The sequence below is a fragment of the Calidris pugnax genome, unplaced genomic scaffold (assembly GCF_001431845.1).
Source record: "Calidris pugnax isolate Ruff unplaced genomic scaffold, ASM143184v1 scaffold20, whole genome shotgun sequence".
In the NCBI taxonomy this organism is placed as follows: Eukaryota; Metazoa; Chordata; class Aves; order Charadriiformes; family Scolopacidae; genus Calidris; species Calidris pugnax.
The window spans coordinates 2,554,339-2,581,989 of NW_015094510.1; the positions used below are offsets into that span (position 1 = coordinate 2,554,339).

Genomic DNA, 27,651 nt, shown 5'->3' on the forward strand with positions numbered 1-27,651 from the left:
AAAGTGACTTCAGCAAGAACAAAGGGTTCTGTAACAAAGTTTAGCAATTAACTTTCCTATTGCATAAAGAGGAATTTTACAAGGAAAAAGAAATAGAGGGAGGAAAAAAAAAATACACCTAAATTGGCCAGTAGCTTTCGTGCATTTAGACTGATCGCTGCAAGAGGTAAAGCAGAATATTGAACTGGGAACATGTTAACACTTTTCTGTTGAATGTACATGACTCCCTTGGGGTTGTGTTTAGAAACTAAAAATTGAGCATGCAACGCAAGCTAAAAAAAAAAGAGCATGCAAGAAATGTATTATACAGCAAGAGTTTCTAACGCAATGTACTACGTGAATTTGAAGAGAGAGTCGAGCAGAAGATCTCTGTGAGGGCCCCTGCTGCCTTTGTTTATGCACCAATTGTGGTGTAAATGAAAACAGAACCTGGTGGTCAGTATTAGTTAAGAACCCTGGTTAAACCAGACTTTTTATAATGAATCATTTATAAGGCATTAGTTAAACAATCAAATGTTCCATGTTCTGTGCTGAGAGTCAGTGTACTTTTTATTATTATTATTTTTTAGAAGTAGGATGATCAGGGGATATATATTTTTTTCTGAGAGAGGATTTAAGTCAGAACACTGTTTCATCTGATCAGAAGTTTTCTGATTGCCGTGGTTTTTGTCTTTTAAGAACAGGCTGTCCAACAAGTTATTTCAACAGCGGTCCTTGTACTAAAAATAAAAATAAAAATGGATAATTGAATAGCAGTACCCATGTAACCTAACAGATATGTGGCAGATGTAGCATGTTATAAATTCTGGGAACCTAAGAATAGAAGAGTGTCTGGCTCTTGCTGTCTGTCGAGGCCAATAAAGAGTGAGCATGAAAAAGAGCTATTAGTATTGTTTGAGGAGGCCATTCTTAGATATGCTTTGGCACTTTCTCTTGCATGCTCTGGAGCAAGTTTGGCAATAATTGCGTGCCTGCCTTTTTGGCTGGTGGATTAAGTAAGAGGAACCACTGTGCAGTGGGCAGAAAAAAATCACAGTAAGTATCTTAAATATATACAGAGATACGTACATGCATGCAGGCATACATACACATACATATCTATTCACATGCATATGTGCAGAGAGAGAAAAAGAGGTGTAAAATGAATAAAACAAAGAGAAAAAAATCTTGTTTACCAGACATGGGACAGGGCTGAAAAGTGAAAATAGCTGATATTTTTTTCTTCAGTTTCCATCATTTACATTTATTTCTACAAGGCCATAGCAAGCCATAACAAGTCAGTCAGAGCTTTAAAGGACTGGAATAGCACATGATCAGGACCTATGTTTTAGCTAAATGTAAATGTGAGGTTGCTTTTCTCACTTTACTGTTCTGATAGTAAAAAAGAGTCTCTTAATTAGATTTGTTTCTACATACAAATATTTTGAGACTAGGTTTTAGTTTTCTAAACTGATAAATTAGATTATTATTTTTAGCTGCATTTAATTAAATCTGATGCTAATTTCAGTAACTACATTTGTTAATTATTATTATTATTATTAGAAATATTTCTGTGGTATAATACTGAAAAAAAAATCTAGTCAAACTTGAGGACATTTTTGTGTAAGAGTCTGATTCTCCTTAACTTCATATATTGATAAAGCTGCTTAACTCCTTTTTTATTCTGCAAGTGAGCTCTTGGGTTTTGATGTTGGTTTGGGAATCCTCATGGAGCAACGTTTGTGAACCAGGTGATTCAGGAGATTTTAATTGTGTTTCAGTCTTTGCCAGTGACCTGGTGTGTCACTGGGCAAAGCACTTCACCTCTTTGTGCCTCTGTTTCCCTCTGTGCTTATTTACAGCTGAGTTCTTTGAGGAAGGAGTTACCTCTCAAGCATTTGCGCAGGTCTGTGATTTCCTTTTTGAGACCTAGGCACTAAAAATGAGTGTTTCACACTAAGTATTTCATTGAGCAATGTTGGAAGCTTTTTTATTTTTGATGGAGGCAAGCCCACGGACAGTGGCCGTGAGCCATTCCTGCCATCCTTGCACTGGCTTCTGTTTCTGAGCCATTTGAGTAGGGAATGCGGCATTAGGACCTCTTATAATCAGCATTCTTCTGCCAGCATCCATTCTCAGCCTATTAAAAGAAAAAAGATAGTTGTGAGAGCTCTGTCAATAGTGAAAGATCTATTATGTTGTCCACTAAAAACTTAGTAGAGGCTATAGGAGTGATTTTAATTGAGATTTTTACAACCGTTTGATAACACTGTTTTGATCAGTGTATTTAGGGCTGGATTCCAACAGTGGACATAAAACCTCTGACTAATCCACTGAGTCACCCAGTCCCTGTCATATATTGCTTAATGGTCCATGCTGCCAGGAATTATAATAGCTTTCTAGTAATAATTTTTTTTTTAAAGAAACTTTATGGGCACAAAGTCTAGTATAAGTTTAAAACTCAGATTTTTAAAAAGGCAATCAAACAAAACTTCCTAGAGCTATGGTAAACTGCAGAATTTTCTTTTTTATTTACAGTAAATATATAGAGTCTTAAATCACATATACTATAAGTTAATGACTAATATTCTAACTTTGGTTGGTTAATGTTTGCAGGGCACTTACAGATGCTAGAATAATCTCTAATGTTTTTGCTCAATCTGCTCTGGAGATGGATGAAATAAATAGTTTAAACTAATTAATGTAACACCAGCTGTTACAAGTGCTTGGCAGACGTCTGTGAGTTTTGATGGGCAGAGAGCGGCTGTTGTACTTGACTTTATTTTAGTACAATGTTGATCACAGTGTAAGCTGGAATAAATGACGAGCCAAAGGAAGGAACAGAGGATAAATTCTGTGTAATGCAAAATAAATATTGCCCTTTTTCTGAAAATATTTTTTGAGGTCGAGGGATTGTTATAGTGGACTTTTATTAAGTCATAAGTGCTGTCACAGCAGCTGTGCTAACCACGCTCAATATTAACACGCTTTGCAAAAGCTGCAAAAATATATAGACATCTATGAAAATTCACATCGCTTCTAGATGCCACAAAGTCTTAAGGCTTAATATGAGCACTTTGGCTGCATATTTTATTCCTACCTAGTAATTGCTGTTAGAAAGATGAGAAGTTTAAGACAGATAGAGAAATAAAAGAAGCATTAGTTCTGGAAAATTAAGGTGTTTGCAAACAATAAGTTGGATTTCGGTGCTATTTGTATGCATGTGATTGGTTGTTTTGTATGGTTTTTATTTATTTATTTTGCACTCCAGAGAATGAGCATGACTGCAAAATGCTCAAGGTGCAAAACAGTTATATTGAACTGAACGTATTACTTTTTGCTGTAGCCTTAATTTGTCAGTTCACAGTCAAAAAACACCACAAAGCCAAAAATATATTTCTGGTGAGAATTCATTGTTTCCATGTGATCTAATAAGAAGTTGAAATATCCAAGTAACTTCTCTGTTAAAGTTGGAAGGTAGAATAATTGTGCTGTGACAGGGAAACGATGGCTGCTATCTCTCTATGTGCCAGCATTAAGATAACAGTGTCATTGTACAGATTGTTACCCTGTGAATATGTCTAATAAGTTATTATAGCGTGCTGAGCAGATGGCAAGTGTGCTCCTGAAAGAATTGATGGATGGGATATGATGTCATCAGTGAGATGACAAGGTTCACAAGGTACTTGACCTCCAAGAATAAGTCCTAACTGGTTAGAATTCTAAATGGTGAACTTTTGTGACACTGGCTAAATGGGAAATATGTGCAATTTGTATTTCTTTATGGTAGTGTTTACCCTCTTCACTGAACTCCACATAATGGGATTTGGTCCCTGAAGACTTGGAGATATTGTTGGAAGGTTTCACCCTGTAACCTTCATAGGATTTCAAATACAAATCTATACATCTAAACTTTAACAAAATCCCACCAAATGATATTTATGAAGTCAGGTTCATATCTTTTCTTTCTTTATATATATGTATGCATAAAGAATTTAATTGAGATGCTGAATTAATTTAACTTGTTCTCCCGAAACTGCTGACTCAGTGAGAAAGTATAAAGCATAAAATTATATTTTATACTTTTATAAGAATGTGTTTAAAATTCTGGGCTATGCTAGAATAAGGATCTTAACAGTGTACTAGTAATTTCATTTATGACTAGATTTTCTGACTCTAAGCTGTATTAAACAAATAAGTATTTGATCTACCTGCCTACCTGTCTGTCTGTCTGTCTATCTATCTATCCAGGTATCATCCTTTTCATCCTGTTCCAAATAATAAAGTGTGATCTACATTGTTGAAACACAGGCTTCTCATCTAGTCCTCTTAGTTCTTTGCATGATTCATGAAATGAGGATGGTGCATGTGAAAGCCTCAAGAGGGAGAATCCAGCTACTAAAGTTTAGGCAGTGTCAGCTGCATGTGATAGACACCTGCCTTCTCTTCTTTGTTGTATGGAGAATTTAGGCCCTTATTTAGAGAATACAACTTCCCTGGCAAACTGGATAACCTAGGCAGAAGGATTCTAACCTTTGTTTCTTGTAGGCACTCCGTAAATCACAAAATTAGCTCTGTACATGTATTTTTATGAGCAATTATGTGGATAGACAAAACCTTCAAAATTCAGGATTAAAAGTTTTAACTTTTACATTGTAAATTGGAAACAGAAGCAGAACATGCAAAAGAATATATATAATATATAATATATAATAATATATAATATATAAAAAAAGAACATCTGAAACAAAAGGGATAAAGGAATACTAAAGATATATACTATGCCTTTCCTATAGTGGAAGTTAGAGGCAAAGATTTGGGCTCATGTTTCTTAACCCCTGAAATTAATAAAGCCCTTTTTTTTTCCCATTGATTTAGCTGCATTTGGCTATGATCAAAAGCAGGAAGGTAGGAGGAAGAGGCATGAGCATAGCAGTTAGCCTTTTTTAATCTTTAATAAAATACTCATGATTTCTTAAAATGGTTATTGTTTTTGGCTCATTTGAAATAAGTAGATATATTCCTTGTGGAAATCTCTTCCATATTTTATTGATTGTTTGCAGAACAAAACATAAATGCTATATACAAAAATAAACTATGAAAGCATGTACATGCATACTTGTTCTGAATTCTTTACGCTATTTATTTTCAACACTGATAGTTCTTTGAGGTATTTGAATATTCATGTGACAACATAGGGGTTATTTACATCAACTGAAACAAGAAGAAACCAGATGAAAGCACTACAAATCCTACAAATAAAAACAATATATTATAATTTTTACATTTCATAATGTTCTGAGTTTCAAATAAGTAAAAGTTGTTTGTAAAATTTCTACTACTGCGGAATATGATTCCATTTCTTAAATCAGCTTGTAGGTGCAATAAAACTTTCATAAACACATTACAAATTGCTTCCATCTTTCCTGTATAAATAAAATGCTGAGGGTTCCTAAATTACTTCAGAATTACAGCAAAGCTTTGGATTGAGTTGTAAATGCTATAACAATGTATCAATTTTAGAGTAATTACTTTGAAAATATGGATTACAATTTAAAGTCGCCATCTTTTTCAGTTGATTTTAAATCCATGTCCTTAATCATCCAACCCAATGCAACTGTTTTACTCATGTTGTAGCCCTGCATCTGGTTCTGCTGGTACAGGAAATGTACAGACAGTAGACGGAGGATACTATGGCTTTCAGATCATGCTGTCTTCCTTTTAGTCTAGTAGTAAGGGTTGAGGTATTGTGTCTTCAGGAAATAGTAATTTATTTACATGCATCTTGTAAATAGTTATCTCTCTGCATATAGTTTACTGTCTGTATTGAATTATTGTTTCTCTGGTTTATTGCCACTTTGTTTAAGTATATTAAGAGAGCAGCAACCGGCTGAAAAACTACTATTAGTAGGGCAGCACAGAGATGAACCTTAAACCAATATTTTCACTGTCCATAATATGCATACTTTGGTAGTGAGTGGATTCAAGGGATTTCATTTTGTTCTTGTAAAGTAATATTAGAAACTAATCCTGAACTGTTGTCTATAACTATGTCTACCAGTTTGTTAGCATAATTAAATACTCTGTCAAAATGTTTAAAACCATCAGAGGAGTTTATCAAATAATTTGATAAATTATCTGTTTGAGTTTTCAGTTTTTTAATAAAAGAGAGAGAACATAATCCACCATCTCATATTGTATTGCCATAGGTGTATTGATTATGTGGCTAAAGCATTTTCAGGAGCTGAGGCTTTTCTACCCAATCTGATCACTGGATATATGCCTGTATGTATGCGTATGTGCTAGAGAATCGTGAAGTATTAATGCAAGGTAAATGAGTGTTCACCGAGCTCTCTTTGCCATATGGCCCCTGTGGAGGATAGAAGGCCCTGGCTAGCTTAAGCCTGCCATATGGACCTGGTGGAAAAAGGTAGGTCTTACACACAGAGCAAACCTACCATATGGACTGGGTGGAGCACTCAAAACTCTAAACATTTCTTATACACCAGGGCCTTTTACACAGAAGAATGTAAAAACATACATAATACATTACACACAAAAGCCATTGAAAAATGGATCAATTGTTTAGGTTTAATATGATGCTTTCAAGCAGTGTCCAAAACTATATAAATAATCAGGGCTTATTTTGAAATAGTAAAGAGGATCATCAATCATTTACAACTGACTATTTTACTTTGCATTTAACATCTGCTGTATAATGGGACTGTACAATACCACCCTTAATGCTGTACAAAGACAGAACAGCTAAAAACAGTGATAGGGTTAAAGTAAAGTTTCTCTGAAAAACCTTTGTGGGTTTTTTTTTCCCCCTCCTGTTCTTAACCTGAAGCACAAATTTAACACTTTGTGTAAGAGTTGTGAGGCAAGTCCTCGATTTAGAAATGGCTTCTGTATTCTTAGTCCTTGAGATTAAGCATAGGATTAGATCATTGACTCCACTTTATTTCCCCTACAAAACCAAAAAGATCTGTGCAAGCTCATCCTCTGCTGTTTTGATGTCTAAGATGTCTGTTGCTTTTGTATTCAACAAATCTTCATTTACTTTCCACACTGAAAACTGTGTGGTGATACATAGTGGTGTCTTCTTTTATAGACCAAAGTGATAGTAAAGTAGCATAGTAAAATGCTCATATTTCAAACCACTGGACTTAACGTTGAACCGTCCTACACATTCCCATGTAAACATAACCATATTGGTTTGTATTATTTATACTTTTTAAAAAAAGTCGGATCAGGACCACTCCAATTATGAATATATCAAAATATAGGAAAATGGAGCAAAAACTATAGATATATTTTTAACACCTTATTTTCCACTTTATTATCTGTTTTGATGATGATTTCTAGCTTGTTTTCATGATCTTACTTGTGAAAATGAACAAGTAGGAAATAACTCAAAATCTGTTTTATTTTGCAAGTAGGTAGATTATTTAGGTCGTTTTGTCCCTTCACATTTCTAGCACAATCTTTGCCTTTTCTCTAACTGTTTTTTTTTCTCTTCCAGTCTTTAGTTAGACTTGAAAATTCATCAAGCAGACTAAGTTCTTTGTATCTTGGAAGGGGAAGAAACTATTGAAACAGGGAAACTTTAGAAACAATAAGCGTTACTGAGAAGAATGTTTGAGAAGTAAGGAAAAGATTGTAGGAAGCAGTAGAACGTGCTGAGTTACAGAGAAGCTAGGACAAAGAGAAGACAATGATTCTGAGAATGATTCAAGAAGAATTTAGATTTCGTTTTTGAACTTATTGAACGGTACTAAAATTTGATAGAAGAGCAGCCTTCATCAGTAGCCCTGATTTCCATTCAAAAACTGAAAAAGTCACTGAAGTTGTTGTGACCTGCTTGCCTCAATCTTCTGGGTACAGCAGTTCACAAAACCATGCGGGGTGGTCATTTCCTGATGCAGCTCTTGCTCTTACACTATCTGGGCTAAAAGCCAACCTGCTATCGGGATACTGAATAAAAGTGTTATCCTTAAATATATAATGAGCTCATCAGGTTAAGATAATGAAGCTTGTGCGATTTGTTTCAGTTTGTGTAGGCAGTAGCTGCTTTCACAGTACCATAATGGTAAAGATCTTTTGATTCCTGATTTGTTTTATGTACAGTTATCACATACACGAAGAATCATAAAGTAGTAGAGAGCATTTGAACCACTCTTAGGATTTGTATTTTGCCTCGATTACATAGCATTTAGAGTTGCTTAAGGAATGAAATAAATAATTTTTCATTTTTGTTAAACATTGAAACATTTGCAGAAGTTTTGATGTGAAACAAAATTAGTAAAAAAGATCTATCCTTGTACTGGAGCTACAACACATATTTCCTTGATATTATTATATAATATAGATAAAAGGCTGAATGCAATATTTAATTTGCATGAAGGTTTTCAAATGGATCCTGGGAAAGATTTTGATTTACCAGCAAGTATACGGCATGTTTGCTGTCTAAGGTACCGTGTAAACCAAACTGATCCAGTTTAGATGATGACTCCAAAATATTTTTTATCTTGTTAAATCAGTGCTGAATGTGACCCATAATGTATAAATACATAAAGGATATTTTTTGGTATTTTGTAATTCGGATTCTGATATATTAGCATAAATTACATATTCCAAGACATAAAGACACAAGCAGGCCAAATCGTGGCTGTATTTTTAACAATAAAAGCAGTAAGAGCAAGCTCACTTTAAAGTGGATGCCTCAAATGGAGCAGAAAACATTAGAGGTAAAACTTCTACATTATTCTATCAGTGAGCATCAAGCTAGTGAATGCCATAGAAATCTCACTAATGGACACATTCTGGCAGCTTGTTGCAGATGTTTGATGAATGAATTGCAAGAGGAATCCTATCAGATGTAAAAATGCTTGCCTTTTCATTGTGAATTTTGTTTCTGAGCACTCTGGAGTTTAGGGATTTTGGTTTGTTTACTATTATGGATTTCTGTGAAAATCAGATATTAGGATATAATCTATAGGCAATGGGTTGAGAAATGTGGCTATAATATTCTAAAGGACTGTTTCTGATGCTATAAACTATGAAACTCATATTGAACTCCCATAGGCAGGCAGCCAAATTTCTATTAGGATATCATAACCATATAATCCAAAATGTGTACATCAATTATTGTCTACAACATTTGCATCTGAGCACTGGAACCATTCCACAGATAGACACATTAAGGGTGTTTATTATATTTGTTAAAAAAAAATTATTGTGAAATCATTTTTAAAAGTGAGTTAAATATAATTGATAGTCTGTTATGCAAATGTGTTTTTTTTATCCCCAAAACTGAGGAAGCCTTTGTGCTATGCTGCTTTGTGATACTTTAAACAGCTCACTCATTTTGTACCCTTCCTGGTGAGAATCTGTCAAAATGGGATGCTCCACAATTTTTTTGTTTTCAGTAACAATTACTGTATTAGCTATGAGAAGAGTTAAGATCTTGGAGTTACTAGATCACGTATTTCTGTAAAAACCTCGCGTTACCATTTGGGTACTTAAGCAAAGAGTAGAGGTTACTTAAGTATTGATGATAAACCACCTGTTACCTTAACCTCTCGGAAGCACGGCTGTGGGGCTTGACCAAAGCAGTCCCCTAGGTACTTTCTTTTCAAAGCATGGTTTCTTCCCCTGCATTTCCAATGAATTTTTATCTTTTCCTTGCATATTCACCAATTCCTGACCCTATTCCAAATATCCCCATACAATTGTGTTAGATGAGTTGATCTGACTATATTTTTTGATATTTTTTTTTTTATTTCATTGGCTTTTTTGGCTCTACTAATACATCAGAGGTAGGAATTTTGGCATGAAGAAAGCTTGGGAACAGGTTTTCTTAGTACGTTTCTGTCTTGCTAAGCATTTTTAGACTGGTCATTTCATTCAGTGGTCTCTCTCTGACGTATTTGGTTGTGAAGTGCACAGTTGACTTCTGTGGTGCCGCTCTACACCAGGTGCCAACCATGCCTGGTCAACCTCGTCTGCTTGCCAGCGCTCTGGGGACAAGGGTGTGGGCAGGTTATGTGCTGCTGAATGAGTGACAGCTGACGAGTGTCGCACAGACACATCACCGTCTATTAATTTTCTGTTTGGGCATCCAATTCATGCTGTCAGCAGATTACCAAGAACATGGGCCATGTGACAACGCAGCAGGCACATTGATGCTTAGTCCCCCATAATTGCAGCATGGCTGGAATAGGGACTTATAGAAATTGTGGACTTAATTTTTTTTTTTTTTTCCTTAAAGAGAATTAATATTAGAATTATAAACTAAACACAGACCAAGAAAAACAGGGTGAATACAATGCAGTTCCAGGTATTGCTGTAAAACCTTCATCTTCAGAGAATTACAAGTTACCAGCTGTGCTCTTATCAAGAATTCCCTTCTTACTCCCATTATGCTTATAAAAAAAAAGGTGGTATTATTTCAGCTGACAATGACAAAAATGCTAATATTATTGATATTCCTTATTTTTTAAATCGCCTTAAATCCCAAAATAATAGATGTTTTTCAGATTTCATGAAACCCATCCAGAGGATTATTAATCCAAATCATGTGGCACTTGAAATGATCCAATAAAATCTAGCAAAATGTAATTGTTACATTCTGCAATGGTTTTTCTCTGCATTTTGCAGTAGCCAAAAGGAGACAGAGTAGAGGGAGGAACAGGCAGCACAAAAATAAGTATGCATACTGTGGATGTATTGCCTTGTGTATTGCTTTTATCAGGTTAGATGTGTTAGATGCATATTTATGTCCATGATTTTGAAAATATGAGTTTTAGTGTACAATACATTAATTATGCAGTCTTTAAGTCCAGTCCTTAATTTAAATTTTGATTGTTAATCAGGAATTTAGCTCAGACTCAAAATACTTGGCTTGATCTTTGATTCTGCATACATTTAGGAAAGCTACAGGCAGGCTACCTAGGCAAGGGAGCCAACTTCCGTAGCCAACACAGTAAAGGAGATTAAATGGCTAGTATCATGAACGGTGGGTTTTGTTTTCCTAAGCAGGTATCCCTTTGCTGTGTAGATGATTATGCACACCCCTCAGCAGGACTTTAGAAAAAGCTCAGAATGACACTGGTGAGCCTATAGGGAGACACATTTACACAGCCTTCCACATATACACCCATGCGTATGAGCCCTTCTCATAGAATTGCTATGAAGCCAAGAAACATTCTTTTTAGCACTCAGTATTGCCTGGCTGATGGAGTGGAGCTAGCAGAGCACTAATTGAGACATTTGACATGAACCAGTAAAATACGTTTATACTTTTTTCAGCATCCAAAGCACAGATGGCCTTAATCTGCATCTGATCCCTGCCAGTGGCATATAAGGATCTTAAAAAAAGAAATAATGGATGTGGTTCTCATAATTAAGAACTCCGGGTTACAATACTATAAAATGCTTTGTATTTATACTAATATATTGTTTAAAAAACGCAATTAAAATATTTAGTGTGCTTTTCTAACTATCATTTGCCTTTAGGAATTTATATTTCTTTAGGGTTAATTAATGAAAGTTGCTGTCAGATGTGCAAGATATTTGTGCTATATAATTATCAGATATATGCAGAATCATCTCTGAATATCTCATTTCTTCTTTTTTCCTGAGCATTCTATGTACTTTAAAAAGTTGCGTGAAAAATTCTGTGCATGAACAGGATAATTTTTATTACGGGGACAGAGAAACCATATAATTTCGGTTTGTGCATTTTGTGTTATGATGCCAAAGTACACGAAGTGGAAATATCACTGGCATTTAGCATTCAATTGTGTGGTAAAATACATTTGTTTAAAAATATGAATGATAATTTATTCTGACATATTGTGGAATCCTTAGAATAAATAAAGCAGGAAATACTGCTTGACCCAGCCCTAATCAGTAATAGGCTGCAAAATAAGATAAAGGTTATTAAAATAATCCTTTTATTGAAAGAGAAAATTAGATAAGTTGCGCTGATTGACTCTGAGGCCCTCCTAGGGACATGTAAAATGAAGAATAAACTCAACTTGATCTAGTCCAAAAAGCCTGAAGAAATCCTCACAGCTGGAATATCACCACTAATTACATTTTTGCTTTTTGGATATATTTTGCCAACTCTTTCCATTCATTTATAGTGAAGTTATGCCAGTAATTCCTTAATAAAACTAAAACATATGATCTTTAAAAACATATTTTTATATATTTGCTATTGACAACTATGAATTTCATTTGCATTGAACCACAGTTCTTGAAATACTACAGGAATTACTTGTACAAAATATGCTGTGTTAAAAAAAAAAGCAACAACCCACAGTTTGGCTGTTTTGTTTGTTTCTTGCTGAGTCAGTATAAATTTCTTGCTCCTGGATGCTCTTCCTCCCCTCCTTCACCACATAATCCCAATCCTATTATCCCTTTCCAAAGTGTTCAGCCACCTTGAGTGTCCTTCTTTCCTATTTTCTCAACTCAGCGTTCCCTGACTTCTTGATTAGTCCCTGTCTCCTTGTCAAGTCATCCCTGTTTCCAGACCCTGACATCCTGATTCCAGCCAGCAATACGTTCCTTTTTTTGCTCTATGTTTGTAGATAAATTGGCTTACAAGGTATCAGCATAGAAGGGATATCACTGAACCTGAGAGAGACAGAGAGGTCCCTCATCTTGTGTTCAAGGGGTAATTCTCCATCTGGCTCTAATTGGCCGTTATGGAGACAACTCCAAGTGCATTCTGCTCAGTGACCCTGTGCAGCAGTGAAGAATGATCTGTAGGAATTGTGTTTTCTTTAAAAGGATTCAAGAAATACTGGAAATGGATTAATTGAAACTCTCTTTTCCAACAAGGACAAGCATCAAGTCAGAATATTGTATTTTCAGTGGTTAAAATCAGACAGAATTGTCAGTAAATATGAGTCTTACTGTCGATGGGTATCTAAGCCTACCTCCAAAGTACACATATAAAACTAGGTTTTTATGTACTTTTATTCTTGTGTAGTCCTTTACCTCAAGTGAAAGGCTGCATATCTTGAAGCCATTCCACTTATGAAAATGGTCCATAATGGCAGAAGTGGTATACAGATGTATGAGTTCTGTAATACCTATTTGCACAAATGAATGTGACTGCACCAGATATAAAGCCATCGTGTGCAATGTACGCATCCAAGAAATACATTCATAGTAGCTGCGGTCCTTTCCTTGTAAGTTTTTAATCTTTTAGTCATATTTCATTATTGGTGAGTTACTATTTTCAAAGTCCTCAGGCAAACATGCCAAGCCAAGAAATAGAACAGAGTGGACAGCATTTACAGTAGTACTGTTAACTGTGAGAGCCCCAGCCTCTTTGAAATGTTACAGAAACAACCACCAGCTAGTCAGCCTATTTGAATATTCTCCCCTTATTTCACAGTTGCAAATGTTTTAATTTCAGAGTATTTGTTTGTCTGCTTTTGGAGAACTGTTTTTGGCATAAAAAGAAGAAACTAAAATGTAGATTGAAAAAAAAATTATGTTTTTATAAGAGTTTGTTTTAGTACATTCCTTTTACAGTTCGTAACATCCTTCACAGTCATCATCTCTCATTGCCCCTAGTTATGTTCAGGGTGAATCTCGAATGACCAAATCTATAAAGCAGCCAAATGATATGGGAATTGAGCAAGAGGATTTTATTTATTCTTTTAAATCTGCATGAAGTTGGTAAACATTTCAGTTCAGCACATGGGACGCCCTGTTCTTTTGTGTTAATATAAATCAACAGTTACAGATTAATTAACACAGAAGAGCTTCTCACACCTGAAACCTCTGACTCTGAGGAAGGTGAAATGCAAAACTTTATACTAAAATCATATTAAACTGAATGGAATAGATTGTTTCCACAAAAACGTGTGCACCGGATTTATGATAGTAAAAAGTGAAAACAGAATCCTCTTTCATCATTCAAATGGTAAGAATGAGCCTGTTTTAGGAACAAATACATGTGAAATATTTTACAGAGAACAAAAAAAGCATCAAGATGCATTACAAAAAACCATTAAATGATTACAGAAAGGCAGTAATCTGTATAGTATTTTTTAGAGCCAGCTATTATCGCTTGCTTTCAAATCCTGGCAATATCAATATTCTCCAGTTTGATTGGTGACCGCTCTGAACTTATCCTACTTGCTTTTAGGAACAAAGACAAGAGAATGGCTACCTCCGTTCATCTATTATTGTTTAAATAGCTGTCACAGCTTCCAGGATGTCTGTTTCCATGTTATCTGGTGAAAGAATAAAATAGAATGGCAACAAACCAAATACAGTGAAAAATGTTCGTTGTATTTGGCCCAAACCAGCTGCTGTTTGCAGATAAAATCTGGTTTGAACAAAACCAGGTGAATTTTGGAAACTGAGGAACAATGGGTGAAGTGGATGTAGCATTTACAAAAATTTTGAAGATGTGTGTCGCATTCAGACTTGCCTATTATGGTGATTTTGTTCATATGTCAGGGCACATATTCATCTCTGCTCAGATACTGTCGAGGCTTGGGTAACAGCTTGTCCCATCCGTGTTTATTTGTTCATTTATAACATCTCAGTTCCCAGCACAAGCCAAGGCAGGCTCGGGCACTTCTTTGTTCTGCCTTGTTCTTTCCCCCCCCTCCTCTTTCTTTACATTGTTGTGCTCCCAGCTCCGACAATGGAGTTGTAGATTGACCCTCTTTCCCCTCTTGCCCTGGCTTGTCTTCGAATGCTTCCTTTGATGCGTTTAGACTGAAAATGCCAGATCTCTGTCTCCCAGCAAGGGCTCATCATTTTTTTGCAGTGTTCCTCTGCTAGTAGGTTAAGAGAAACACTGGTGGTTCCTTTGCAACAGTTTAAAAGATGTTAGGTTCATGATTATTTGGAAGTAAAGATATATCATCGTATTTCAAAAAGAGAACTTCTGCAGGAATGGAAGATTTTAAAATGCCTTAATTGCAAGAGGTCGTATTATTTTGCTACTAAGATATGTGATTGTGTTTTAATTGGCTGTGTTTACAATGTGGTTTTTCTTAAAAATGCATTTTTTCAAGATTCCCTCAATCATCGCTTATCTCACATCCACAAATATCCATGCTTCCTGTGTATAATATGTACATTTGCTGTTTCAAACATACTCACACTCAAAGTTTATTTCACATGGGACATCAAGAAAACAAAGTCACATTAGTCTGCCTTTTTTTTCTGAGTTGACGTTTCATTAAAATAAGTTCATAGTAAGTTCAGCTCTCTACTCTTACCCTTCAGTGTAAATTTGTTTCTGTTATTTATTATAACAGAAGAGTTTGGATGTTATTTTGAGTTCATACCATTCTGCATAACTTTAAGCTTTTCTAAGTTGCTTTGCCTATTGCAAAACCATGCCACACATGGTTAGGAAAATTTTTTGCAAACTTCATAAAATGTTTTGAGCACACACAAAGTGTAGCAAACAACATATATTTAATGTTAAAGTAGTAATACCGTTAAAAAATTAATCCCTTGCGTAAATTCTATGATAAGACCTGTGTTAGGAGTTTTCTTTATTTCAACAATTTCATGGAAGAGAATAGTATTTAAGTGAATTAAGACCTATGGAATTTTTAAGTGGGTCATTTTTTTCTAGTATGTTTTAAAATATTTTGACAATTTGAGACTTAAAATATTAGTTACAGTCTAAGTTACCTCAGAAAGAATGAGAGGTCATCGGTCCATTTCTCTGACAAACCTAGAGGTAAATGATACCTTTTTTTAGTTTGTTTTCTCATATGACTCAACTCCACCAGGCATACTAGTGATCAGACTCCTTCTTGCTATACCATGCAAACCCAGTACCTTCCAATACTGTGACCACTGACAAAAGGAAGTCTTTAGCTAAAAAAAACCTCAATGATGTAACAAAAAAGAGGTTTTGTAATTTTTTTTTATTTTTTTTTTAATGGTAGGTAGCAATCATTTGGGAAAGCCACTTTTGCAGTAAAGGGAAAAAAAGTTTTCAGCTATTCAAAAATATTGCATAGTGTTTATCAATCTATTGTCTAACCAGTTTTGTTTAGGTTTTGGGTTGTTTCTTTTGATTAGTGAAAGCATAGCAATTCTGACAACAGTTTGGAAAAAAACATTTGGTAATGATTTTTCACACAAGAATAAGATTTGAGAAGATGATCTAGCAGGATAATCTGAGAACAATAAGTTAGTTTGCAATACCCAGAAATACCTAATTTATTTTTTTCTAATGAAGTGGTGAATATTTCTAGAATATTTTAAAAGTGAAGAAGAAAAGAAACAATTCATATTTAGGGCCAAATTTTGGGATGTTACTACAAAATGACTACTCATGTATTGATGGTGCTGTGGGTTAGCATGAGGACAGATACATCTACAGAGTACATTTTTCAGACCCTGCTTTGAATCTCGGTGAGGTAGGTGGGAAATGGTTCAGCAATCTACAACCAGTTTTTCTCAGCGCTTTGTGACGTGACTGGAAAGTTTAAATGTATCTGAAAAAGCTTTTTATTATTCTGAAGGGGCTAAAGCTTTCCTTGGTTGACATCATTTCACAAAGCTTATCTTGGTAAGCTTTTAGATTGCGATTTTATGAGAAACCAGTAATTGTAGGACCAATTGTGAAAAATAGGGAGCATCTAAGAGTATCTTACTCCTTGTGTAGCCTACTCTCAGCCTGAGCCACGGTGAAGCAGGAATAACAGCTTCCATGGTAGGACTGATTTCACCAAAAGTAGATCTTTGCATCCGAGCTAGTCAGCTTAGGCTCATTTTACAGTCAGGAGACACTTCTAGAGAAAGATTTGTCTCCTCCTGCAGTAGGTGCTTTTGGTAGTTCAGATGGATTAGTATCTTAAACTGGTGCCTGCTTCTCTCCACTGACTAGAAAGAGCTCAGTGGGACCAGCCCAGAGGCAGATATCCAGATGTCTGTTTGTATATTTCTGTGGAGGGACATGGTGGGTGAGGCTTTTACACTATCACTGTAAATACTGGCCAGCAGAACAGAGGTGGTGAAGGGACGGGGCAAGAAATCTGCACCTGAACATGGCTGATGGAGATAAATTCCTTCTGGAGTAATGGTGGATGGGGACTGCTGGAATGAACTGGGTCTCACAGTTAAGGTTTTCTGGTCCTGAGGTTGTCAAAGCCTACACTCTAACCTTTTGTTGCAGCAGATTTCAATTTTCCTCATCCTAGACTATGTCTACTTCTGAAAATACTGTCCTCATGTACATGATAGGATAAATAGGGAAATATAAATACTATTGTAACTGTAATTAAAGTGCAGAAAGAAAGAGAAATTAAAATACCCCAAAATCATATGTATCTTATAATGATCAAAACCCAAATGGAAAAGAACAAGCCTGACAAACTCTTCTGTAGTCAAATAGCTGTGCAGAGGTCTGCATAATACCAAGAGCACATTCTGATGTCCTTGTATAGTATTGAGATACATCAATATGTGTCAGTTAATGACTGAGCCCTCGGTAAGAAGAGTATGTATAGATACATGTTTCTATATATATGTATAGATAGTTTTCCTTTTGAAGAATTCAGATTAATATCTGGTGCAAAGAAATTGACCTAAATTTCTGTATCATATCAACGGTAGTCTAAAAATATTTCAAAAAGTAGGAAAAAAAAGGGTATTGAAGTTTCTATTAATTGTTTTTTTTTCTTTTTTTTTTTTTTCCCCTGCATTTACATTATAATCTGTTCACAGATTATCTGTGAAACTTTAATCGTAGAAGTCTTCAAGCTGTGGGATTTTTTTCCCATTGTGATGTCAGAACTGATCAGATCTGATTGTTACAAAGATCCCACTAAGGAGTTTAGCACTAATTGTTAGAAGATGTCTGTACTTAAAAAAATCAGGCCAGTGATTGTAACCATGCTGTTAATTTCATGTATTGTTCAGAGCATGTTTCAGTTGTGGGAATCAGGTGTACTTTCTTGATTAAAAATGCATTGAGGAGCTGTAGTTTTTCTTGGTGTTGCAGAATCTTCTGAGCTGTAAGTGAAACCATTAAGAGCGGGAAGGGTTAATTGTATGGGAAGCCTCATATTCAAATACTTCTCGTATACAAAATATATGCCATGCTCGAAAATATTCTATTGTCAATCCAAATAGAACACAAGCTAAAATGAGATAATTGGGAAGGTGCCCATAAAGTCAGCCTGAATATATTATCACAAGTATATGTGAGATAATATTTGTTTTAAAAAGATTCTATGGCACTGTAAACTCAGTCTCATTAGAGACTGCATTTAAAAGGCTTATAAAGTTACTCATTAATGTTATCTTGTTGTATCTCCACAGCTTTTTCATTAAAGAAAATTCAGCAGAAAGCATTTTCTCCTGATAGCAGGAACCAATTTGCAATAAATGTTCTGGAAACCACTAGGGAAGCCATTACTGAGGTCTAATAAAAACAGACAAGCGTAACTTGTTCTATATTTTTGTTTCAATCACATACAGATGAGACCCCGCTCTCCACACCAACCGCAAGAGACAGCCTTGACAAACTTTCTCTAACTGGGCATGGGCAACCACTACCTCCGGGTTTTCCATCTCCTTTTCTATTCCCTGATGGATTGTCCTCCATAGAGACCCTTCTGACTAACATCCAGGTAGGCCTTTCTGTAGATCAGCTTAAAGGGATGGAGAGGAGCCAGTTGCAGATTTGTCTAAATTAATATAACCATTCTAGCTTAATCAGTTCATAAGATTATTTGGATCAACTAATTTACTGAAACTTTCTAGTGATTTAGGTTTTAAAGGAACCACAGCGAACAAATGAATTTAGAAGCTGTCAGATACAGTACATAAAAATACAGATTGTATATTAAACCACAGCACAGAATTCGATGAAAATTACATTGGTGTGTTTAACAACATTTGTCTTAAATGCTCTTTTTATTACAGGCTAATGAAATGTATCTTACTGTTTAACTCTATCTCATTTACTAAGCAGAGAAACATTTCTTTAATAAATAGTTATTTTAAATTGCTGGAGTGCCAAGGTGGAAATGATATTTAGAGCTATTTGAAATGTGTCCCCCATAAAAGCATTCCCAAAAAGCACTTCTTTTATAAATAAGCTCATTTCATTTAAAGTACTGTCTTCAAAGAATAGACTTCAAAGGGTATTACCAAATTTTCTGCAGATTTCCTATTCGGTAGTCACAATGTCTATTGTGTGTACAGTACAGCCTGATTCAAATACTATTTAAGGTACACACTAGCATGTAGCTTGGAGCCAAGATGTGAGTGTTTCATATTAAAATGAAGAAATTTTTTGTCCACAAATTCAGTGAACATGTGTTCCCCAGATGCAACTTGTGCAACATATGATTCTATGTTGCATGCAGAAGCAAAATGATAGTGCAGGAAATAATGCAGCCGTATGGTACTCATTCCAGACAAGCCTTGTCTGTGCAGCTACTTACTTCTAGTGTGTTTGTCACAATTTTTTTCCCTGCTCACTCCTGCAAATACATAGAATCACAGAAGATCTCAAGTTGGAAGAGACCCATAAGGATCCTCAAGTCCAACTCCCTGCTCCTCACAGGACTAAAATCAATCTCGATATTCTGTTCAGCAAAGGCTATGACAGAGTAGGGCCAAATCCTGCTCACTTTACTTTCTTAAGCAATCTCATCAAAATTTATGGCACTTCTTGTTTTATGAAAAGTATATGATCCACTCATTAATGATGTTTTGAGATCGGAAAATACTGCTATTTAAGAATTACATATTGCCTGATCTGAGAGACCATATTTATGGTTGTTTTTTGTGATTCTGAGACTTAGGATCTTAAATATTTAAATCACAAACCAAGGTAATTCTAGAACAGTTAGCATTCTTCTAACAGCTTTGCTGCCGTCTGTAAAGAATGCATTTTTTTCTAAAGGAAGAAATACAGTTAGCAAAGCATGTAATGTTTGAGCTGTGCATGCATGTACAGGAAAGTTCTTCGTAATTTTTTTGACAAATGTGTGCACTCAATGTCTCTAGACAGCAACCTAATGAGCAAAGCATTCAGCATCAACAGGTTAGCTAATCTTGTGATTGAATATGAGAGTGCTGCACTACTTCAGGATAAATGACCAGGATTAATTTGCCAAGAATGCATTCAGTTTTGCTTTACAGAAAATGTGAATGTGAAATTCAGTCATTGCTTTATTATTATTTTTTTTTAAACCCTAATCTTATCTGGAGTGAAGAGCTAAAATAGAAGGCAATGTTGCCTTTATTTAATCAAATTGTTGTAAAGAAACCAGAAGCTTCTTTATGCCTTTGCTCATTGTGCTTTTGTACTTACTTCTTCTTACTTTGAGGTTTCACATCACGACAAATCATCTGTCAGGGTTAACAGGTGGGACACAAGGCCTTTTGGATTTTTTCAGTTTGTCCCAACATTGCATTATGTGGTTCCCACGGATCTCTGGAAATCCTTTCATACACCTTCAAGGCATTTTTTCTTCTCATAAATTTAATCTCTAACAGGACTACATTAGAAAACCACTTCATTAAAAAAACATAAAAAAAAATTAAAAGCTACTTTGATTTTCCCACCTGTGTAGAAAAACTTAAGTATTCTCTTTAAAACAGTAGAGTCTATTACAATAGCTTATACACAATAGTGGCAGTTTCTCTAATCAATGTAATTTAAAATTGTTCCCATATTTAGCGATTATTGCAATGAGAGGTGGATATCCCAGGCCCATAATTGAGTTAAATACTGTGATAGTGGCACTTTCAGAACTGAGTTTCAGGTATTTGACTACACGTTTGAACTCGTTAATGGGATTTGTGGAAAGAGGGAATTCTGTACTATGGTCCCTGCTTGCAATATTGTTTGTGACTTTGTTAGGAAATGCATAAGCGTTACCTGAAACCCGTGATGCATTTAGTACGTGTGTCAGAAGGACTCATGTCACTGGGTAAATTCCTCTTCGCTCTCCTTTGGTCCAGATGAATTTTGCATCCCTTTCAGTACGGAGGTGTGGTTTCAAAGAGGAGGTGGAGCAGATCCTTCACCATCTTGTTCCAAGTACTCTAGCATCAAGGACAGAGGTTACCAGCAATGGAGCCGATCTAACTTCCTAGAAGAGATCTAGAAATGGCCTACAGTCCATTCCCTGCCTCCAGTGCTAAGGTGCTTTTGAAATAGAAAATAGCAGAGATCTAGCCAAAGGCTACGTGAGTGGTTTTGGTAAATGAGGTTCTTTTTTCCCCAGGGTCATATGTGATGAAAACAGAGTTGTGTCCTTTTACAGCAAGGATATATCTCTGTGCAATGCAAACATACATCTTCATATGGGACTGGGGTGCATGCACAACCTGCCACATGTGGTGGTGGAGATTACCTATATTGTAGGGATCAGATGGTCACATGAATACATAGGCAAGCAGCCTCTGGCTACACCAATGAGCATAGATGTGATGTGATGTGACGATAGGTATCTGTGCTGTGATCCTGTTGTGTATATCCAGGTGCGTGAAGTGCAGGATCTGAAGAATCTACATAATATAGACCTTGTGCACCTCCAGAAGAGGTTGTAGAGTCCGTCCTGGTTTAAAATGTTTTAAAGTAGCTCCCTGCACTGTATGGGCAGCGGGAGCTCTAACGTTGACCTTTGTCAGGGTGAGGGGCATCCTAAACCTTGCCATGGGGAACAGTGCTTTTGGGCATATGATCAAAAATTTCTAAACGCTTTTGATATTTGAAAACAAGTCTTTCAGTGCTAAAGAGCTTAGGTAATTGAACTTGGGGCCCAATTCTACTTACTTCCATTTTGGAAGTCTGACTCATCCTTCAAAATTGACCACAAAACACAAGCGAGTCTGTGCCTTCCATCCATACTGAAGTTAAAAAGATAGCCCCTAATCACTAATTTGTAATTTTAGGCAAATGTTAGACAAGTCTATTTTCTATCACTGTCACCCTGGGCTGCTAATTAGGTTTATTTCCTTTTGTATATCATATATATTTTTCTTACTTCTCCATAAATACTTATTGAAACAAAAATGCAATGTTTAATTATTTGTACATTTGAAGAGGAGATAATAACAATATGCAGTACCCAGAACAAACAATGTTTATATCTTGCTGGGGACTGCTGAGATGCAAATAATAAACTGTAACAAAAAATATAATTAAACAAATGCACACGTAAAATAAAGAAATGAGATTGGGGTCATATTTTCTTATTCAGATGTATATCTGCACATCTAAAAGGAAGAGAAAATAATTTTCCCCAGAGACCTTAAATTAAATGATATGTCTGTTCCTTCCCAATGTATATTTGTTGATTTCTTCCAGATTAAATGCTGGAAGTCTGTGTGCAGCTGCAGAGAGGATGAAGGGTGATGGAAGGTGGGTCACAGCTAAATGCTGTGTGGGTGCTAGTGAGAAGGCTAAAGATGTTTCTGTACCTCTCGCATAAGTTCACTTTCTTGAATCATGGCCCAGTTATGCCAAATTATGTTACAACCACATCCTTTCATGATACTACAATATTCTTGGGTAATAGTAGTGTTATTTTAAGCTTTTAGAGTCTGGATCTTTACTGTCCCCAAGCTGAATTTCCATTAATATCTAAGGGATGAATTAGTTGCACTCTCATAGCTGTATTTTTCTGTCAGGATTGTATTGCTTGACACACTCTTGTTGCTAAGTATTTTTAAAGAGATATGTAAAATAAGTTGCAAGTATCCCATTGATATTAATAAGAGAAATGCATGATAACAAACTAAATGCCCCTATGAAAACAAAGAAAACTGCTGTCTTTATTGCTGTGAGTCTCCTGCACTGTTACCATCTACAACTAAATACATGAGAGAAAAATATTGCAAACACTGGATAAACTAAAAATCACAGGTTTACTTCATGTTCTTTTATTTATCTTCCACTAAAATTCAAGGGAATGATTATGTTTTTCACAGAAAATATTAATGGAAAAACGTCACTTATACTTGTGCAATAAGTCTTCACCTGTGATGGAGATATTCAATCTGAGATATTAGAAAAATGTCTTTCTTGAGTCATCTGGAGAAACAGTCAAGCTGTGATATCTTACTTTGCTTATATTACTAAGTCAGTAGCCAGTTACAAATACCAAATATTCAAAAATTTACCTGTCAAGCAAAGTTAACTCAAAATGTATATATTGATTTTTTTGCAAACCTTTCACTAGATAGTTTTAATGATGAGACCATACAAATTATATTTAATTTCCTGACTAAAAAGAAGTGGTTATTTGGAAGTGTTTTTACCATGAATAGCTAATACTGCAAAAGGAAGCCTCTGAGCTACAAATCTCTGGAAACTAGGAGGATTGACTAGGAAAGCTTCACTGTGTGCATGCCTTGTTCTTCTAGTTTTTCACCCACTGTGGGTGACTGTTAGAAACAGGCTTTCATCTTCTAGATAGATCACTGGACTACCTGGTAAGGCCATTTTGATGTCACATAGAACTGCATAGCTAAATTATGTTAGGTGGAACACACTGTATCTTCCCCTCCACCCCTTTCAAAATAAGCAACACGTTTTTTGTGTTTTTTAAAAATAATGATGGTTAATACTGGCTTTAAGGCTGAGCTGAGGTTTGATATATGTTTAATTTCTGTAGGATCAGTAAACTGTCCTAACACAATGGTGCCTTTGGAGACATTGCAGAACAGGAAGAAACTTCAACCATATATCAACTTAACGTTTTGTTTGAGACATTTCTGAAGAATTTATCAGTGGAAAATATTAAAACAAGTGCATTAAAGTAAACAAACTGAATCAGAATGATCTATCAAACTCCAGGGGGAAAATGTCCATTTTTTACATTACATTGAAAAAAAATAAGTAATTTAGTGACACAGAGGGGAAGAATGGCATGCCATATTTAAAGCCTGGCTGCAGATAGAGCCATACTGTATTAAAAACAAATCTGGAACCTGAGCGTGTTCACTACAATTATCATTATCCAGCCTCCATAACATCTGACCTTCCCTAAAGGGAAATATTTTCTTTTTGTTAATGTCCTGTGTTGCACTGCATTTCCCATTGTCATTGGCAGCATATTGATTTAATATCAGGTTAGAGGATTAGCCATAGCAAATACAAGTTGGACATACTGTATTTTGTATAATCTTTTACAGCTGATCCACTGGGAGAATTAATAGAATTTCATGCAACTCTGAAATTGCTATTCCTGTTCCAAGGGGCACAAATGATTTTAGATGCTGTACTTTTAAGCTGTTTTTCTCACCCCCTTCTGCATTGAATACAGGGAGATATTGAATGTTTCCAGTATTTTTGCAGAAGAGCTGTCATTGGCAGCAACAGCACTTTTGCATATGCATCAGTTTGGCTCTATTGCAGATTTTTTTTCACTTTGGACGCCTACTGATGTGCACTGATTTAACTTCTAAAAATGAAACTTAATTTTGTGTAGCTTATAAGTAGTCCCTAGTGGGTCTTGGCTCCAAAAAGCTAATATTTTTCAGACATAATCAGCAGCAATAGGTAATGTATTACCATTAGCTACGTTAGCAGCAAGTATAAAAAAAGGAGAGGTTGGGGGAGGAAGTGTGGTGTAGAAGTTCAATAGAAAATGTAATATGCTTTTAGCAGCTTCGTACTTTGCAGCAATTCTTAATATAAAATTATGCACATCAGTGTTACACTCTAGCATTATTCTCCATGTTTATTCATAATGATTGTTTCATATTTAAAGAACACCAAAATATTGTGTTTTGTCAGCCAAGGACAATAATAGTTTAATAGTAATTTATTTTAAACTGCTACTGATAATACAACCAATCAACACATTAAGTGGTGCCAACATTGGCATCTTGCTAAATAATCTCTAGGCTTTGCACTGAGAGTACATCTTTCAAAGATAAGTCAACAAGAGCAATCAGAGCAGAAAATTAGAATTTGGTATCTTAGAATTAAAATACAGCTAAACTAAAGTTTTAATTGGGGTGATCTAAAAGGGCACTTGATGTAATGATCTCTTTCATTTGTTACTAATTGTTTGTTCCTGATGAAGAAGAAAACATGTACATTAATGTAGTTGAATTGAGTAAAGATGGCAGTTGCTTTAGCAGTTTGATTTTATTGTTAAACAAGATGGATTGTAAGAATTTGGGAGGAGGGTATTTGCAGCTTTAAACTTATTTGACAATACAATTTTCATCAACAAATACTTTTCATGTAATTTCATTTGATCTGGTTTATTAGTGATTTGGGTGAATCACATGTTCCAGTATGTGATAAATTGGAGGTGATTAAAGTATTCTATAGTTCATACGTAAACCAGTAGCAGGTATAGCAGGTATTGATAAACAACTCCTACTTGATTTTCATATTATTTCAAATACATCCCATATAGAAAACATAGTTTATGATGGTTGTTAGCGTAGGATAACAGAGCGGGGGGGACAACAGAATTCAGGTGTATCTAAACTTTTTAAAAAATAGATTGCAAAGGCTTTACAAATATTTTAAATTGGGTCTTGCTTTGCATATGTCTGTAGAGCTTTGTATTTAGCTTTTTGTGGCTTTCTTTAGTAGTTATTCAGGTTTAACATTCAACACAAAATACCTTTGTGTTTTAGCTACTTCAGAATAGCTTTTGGGTCTTTTAAAGCAGTTTTATACTTATGTATCATCATAATGGCCATCTGGGCCTTGCAGTTGGAAGGTGTTGAGTTCTTTCAGCTCCTGTGGACTTTAATAGATTGAAGTGTAATAGAGCTGCAAAGCATTAAGCTCTGAATGAGACAACCCTTGAGGCAACAATTTAGTTAAGAATGAGGATGAGGAGTACTGAAAATAACAGGCTCTGAAAGCAAGCTTAAAAGAGGAGTTTGAAGGACATGAATTTCAAAGCAGGCTTTGGAAAGACTAGTGGGGTAAATGTGCAGAGTAACACTCATGAAAAATACTTTTTTCCCATTTCTCCAGTGTCATCGAGCTGGTTTCTTTTTCCATTCCTTTTTGGAGATATTGCAAAGAATTTTAGTGAAGAAATGTGCAACCCAGAATCCAATTTAGGATGTGTGCTGAGGGGTGAGGAAGCTTACCTGGCAGTTGGGGGACATGATTTCATGTCTATAGTATGGCTGTTCTGAAACCAGGTTGTGACTGTGAACCTTTTGTCTGTTAGCTGAAAGCTTCCCTAACAGAGCTACTGGGGAGTACTCTTCAATCTCTCTTGTTGGCATTGTTTTGCTTTGTATCAGTAATTAAATCTCTGTTGGGTCAAATTATCTCTACAGTTAAGTAGTCAGGAGACTTGCCTAGGATACAGAAGAGTTTGGTTCGAATCCATGGAGGTTCATATGTGCATATCCATGCTTAATTATCTACTCTATTATGATAGTTTCAAAGGGAGAGATTCAGGTGTAGACCTAAAAGGCTGATGGCCAGGCTTCTGGAAAATGGAAAACTTTCCTCTTCCCACGTTCATTTATTTCAATCCCATTTCTCCTCCTCTTTTCCATACTCTGTCTCAGTGTCCTAAACGATCTTGTTATTAGCTATGCTGGCATCTCCCTGTTTCCTTGCAAAAAAGAAGGAAATGTGAAGTTAAAATTCTCAAGAAAAGTTTCGACTAGACTGAATAATCATTTCATAGAATCATAGAATCAGATGGGGTTGGAAGGGACCTCTGGAGATCATCTAGTCCAACCCCCCGGGTCCACCCAGAGCAGGTTGCACAGGAACTTGTCCAGGTGGGATTTTAATGTCTCCAGAGAAGGAGCCTCCACCACCTCCCTGGGCAGCCTGTTCCAGTGCTCTAACACCCTCACAATAAAGAAGTTCCTCCTCATGTTTAGGTGGAACTTCTTATACTCAAGTTTGTGCCCATTTCCTCTTGTCCTGTCTGTCACTGGGCACCACTGAGAAAAGACAAGCCCTGTCCTCCTGACGCCCTCCCTTTAAGTAGTTGTATGCATTAATGAGATCCCCCCTCAGTCTTCTCTCAAGGCTAAAAAGACCCAAGTCCCTGAGTGTCTCCTTTTAGGAGAGGTGCTCCAGGCCCTTAATCATCTTTGTGGCCCTATTGTATCAGGAAATACAAATTTCCTGATACAATAACAACAAAATAAGGTAGAGTTTTTTTCAATCACCCCAGGTCAAGAAATTGAGAGATGATTGCATTTTGTACTCTGCTGTGAGGTAACGATTGTACAGGGTCAAGGAACAGACTTTTTAAAACAGAGATGTCGTCCTGCTTTGTGACTGTCCTCTGCTTAGTATCCCAGTAACCCTACCTTCCTTGGAAACTATATGGGATATGAAAATGTTTGAAAATAATAATAATTAACAACAATAAGAAGCAAAATGGCAAGCTTTTAAAAGAGCCTTTCTCCTGTTGGTAATTTCCATTGGCTTGAGTTATGGCATTCTGTGGATGATGTGATTGTGAGACTGCCAGTTCTTTTTCAATGGGACAGCTTTTTGTTTTGGTGACAAGCAAATGCCTGATGTAGGTTTGTCTCTTTTATCTGTTACAGACTAAAGCTATCTTTATAACTTTTTCACATTAGTTATATGCACAGTCAAAGGTAAGTTTGCATTTTCTGGAAAAACTTGACTCCTGCCTTTTTACAGATTTTTGCCCACCTATCAAAAATAATTCCAGTAAA

At 35.8% G+C, this 27,651-nt stretch overlaps 1 protein-coding gene across 1 annotated transcript in view; it reads left to right on the top strand.

Annotated features, from left to right (window-relative positions):
• Positions 1–27,651, top strand: part of DACH1 (dachshund family transcription factor 1) — a 248,232-nt gene that overhangs the window by 176,856 nt on the left and 43,725 nt on the right. The window contains exon 8 of the mRNA XM_014965723.1: positions 18,472–18,623. Coding sequence (XP_014821209.1) covers positions 18,472–18,623 — 152 coding nt within the window. The remainder of the gene's footprint in view (positions 1–18,471; positions 18,624–27,651) is intronic.